The 1330-nt window shown below is 57.6% G+C and overlaps 1 protein-coding gene across 1 annotated transcript; it reads right to left on the reverse strand.

Annotated features, from left to right (window-relative positions):
* Nucleotides 1-129: 129 nt before the first annotated feature.
* Nucleotides 130-426, reverse strand: Pmar_PMAR018168 (hypothetical protein; the record flags this gene model as incomplete). Its single annotated transcript, XM_002785107.1, has 1 exon — nt 130-426. A coding segment is annotated over one exon (297 nt), but the record flags the coding sequence as incomplete, so codon positions are not given.
* Nucleotides 427-1330: the final 904 nt, after the last annotated feature.

The raw sequence follows: 1330 nt of genomic DNA on the forward strand, positions 1-1330 counted from the left end.
CTGCCGTCGACAGAGCGGCGTATACCTCTTCAGCGCCTTACCAGCTTCTTCCAGTGACCTTTCGCCCTGCCTCCTGAAGCAGATTCCCCCTTTCGGCGAGCTCTCATGGGTCAGTCCTAGCCATTTAACCTCCTCCTTCATCTTTCCTCGCAGTTCAGGCAATCGGTCGCCGATAAGGGATCTCGTGAGGTCCCCTCCGCCCACCCAGAGCTCTTCCTTGGCCTCCGCCAGGCTGAAGCCTTCCCTTTCTGACCATGCCTTCGCAGCCTGCCTTGCCCTCGTAATGCCGTACACCAGTCCATCGATGCTGTCGCTCTTGACTCCGACGCACAGGTCGTCGGCGTAGATAACGACCTTGATGTCGTACTGCGGAGCATCTGGGTTATCCGCGTCTTCCTGGTGGGCCTTCTTAATCTCGTCTACCATCCCGCACGAATCCAGTACGAACAATCTTGGCGACAGCCCCGACCCCTGGCTCACCCCTTTCGTCCTTAGGCGAGTGGCATGCTCTCCGCTGCTGCTCACTAGGGTGACTACCCTGCCCTGGAGGAAGGATTTAACCAACTGTGTCCATTGAGCGCCAACGCGCGTGTTCACCGCTGCTTCGACATTCTGCCAGCGGCAGTGGTCGAAAGCTCCCGTGACGTCTTCCAATAGCATGCCTGTGAAGCCTTGGCGGCATCGTTTCAGCCCCCCCTCTATCCAGTCCCTCATCGCTTTGATTCCAGTGACTGTCGAACGGCCTGGCACGTATCCGTGCACCCCGTCCGGCACCTCGTGGGTGCGCCAGTGCCACAGGATCACCTTTTCCAGAACCTTGCCCAAGACCCTGAGCAGCGATATTGGACGCCATCTCTTCCACGGGTTCTCTGCTAGGCCATTCCCTTGGTCCACTCCTTTGGAGGGTTTGGGTATCAACACCAGTCTCACAGGTTTGAAGGCTCGGGGAAAGACCCCTAGTTGCACCGATGCCTTCATCACTTCCCAGATTTCTCCGCGAAAGTTGCTGGAGCTCTCCACCGCGTATCGAACATGTTCGTATGCACATTCATCATCTCCCGGAGCCCGCCCTTTTGGCGTGACAGCTAGTAGGCGGCGGAAAGTCTCCATCTCCATCTCGAAGTATGGTCCATGGTTCGCCTCTTCCCTGTGGTGATTCGCAGAGCCTTCCCTTCTGTCTCCATCCCCTGTTGCTGGACCTACGAAGTAGTCCATGGCCTGCTCGGCATCGAACCATTCTTGCAGTGCCCTAGGCTTCGCCCACCTTTTTACCGCTCCCTCATCCATGGCCTCTATGGCCTTCCTAGCTGCATCCCGTTTGCGTTGCTTA

Source organism: Perkinsus marinus, assembly GCF_000006405.1.
Source record: "Perkinsus marinus ATCC 50983 genomic scaffold scf_1104296933920, whole genome shotgun sequence".
Classification (NCBI taxonomy): Eukaryota; Perkinsozoa; order Perkinsida; family Perkinsidae; genus Perkinsus; species Perkinsus marinus.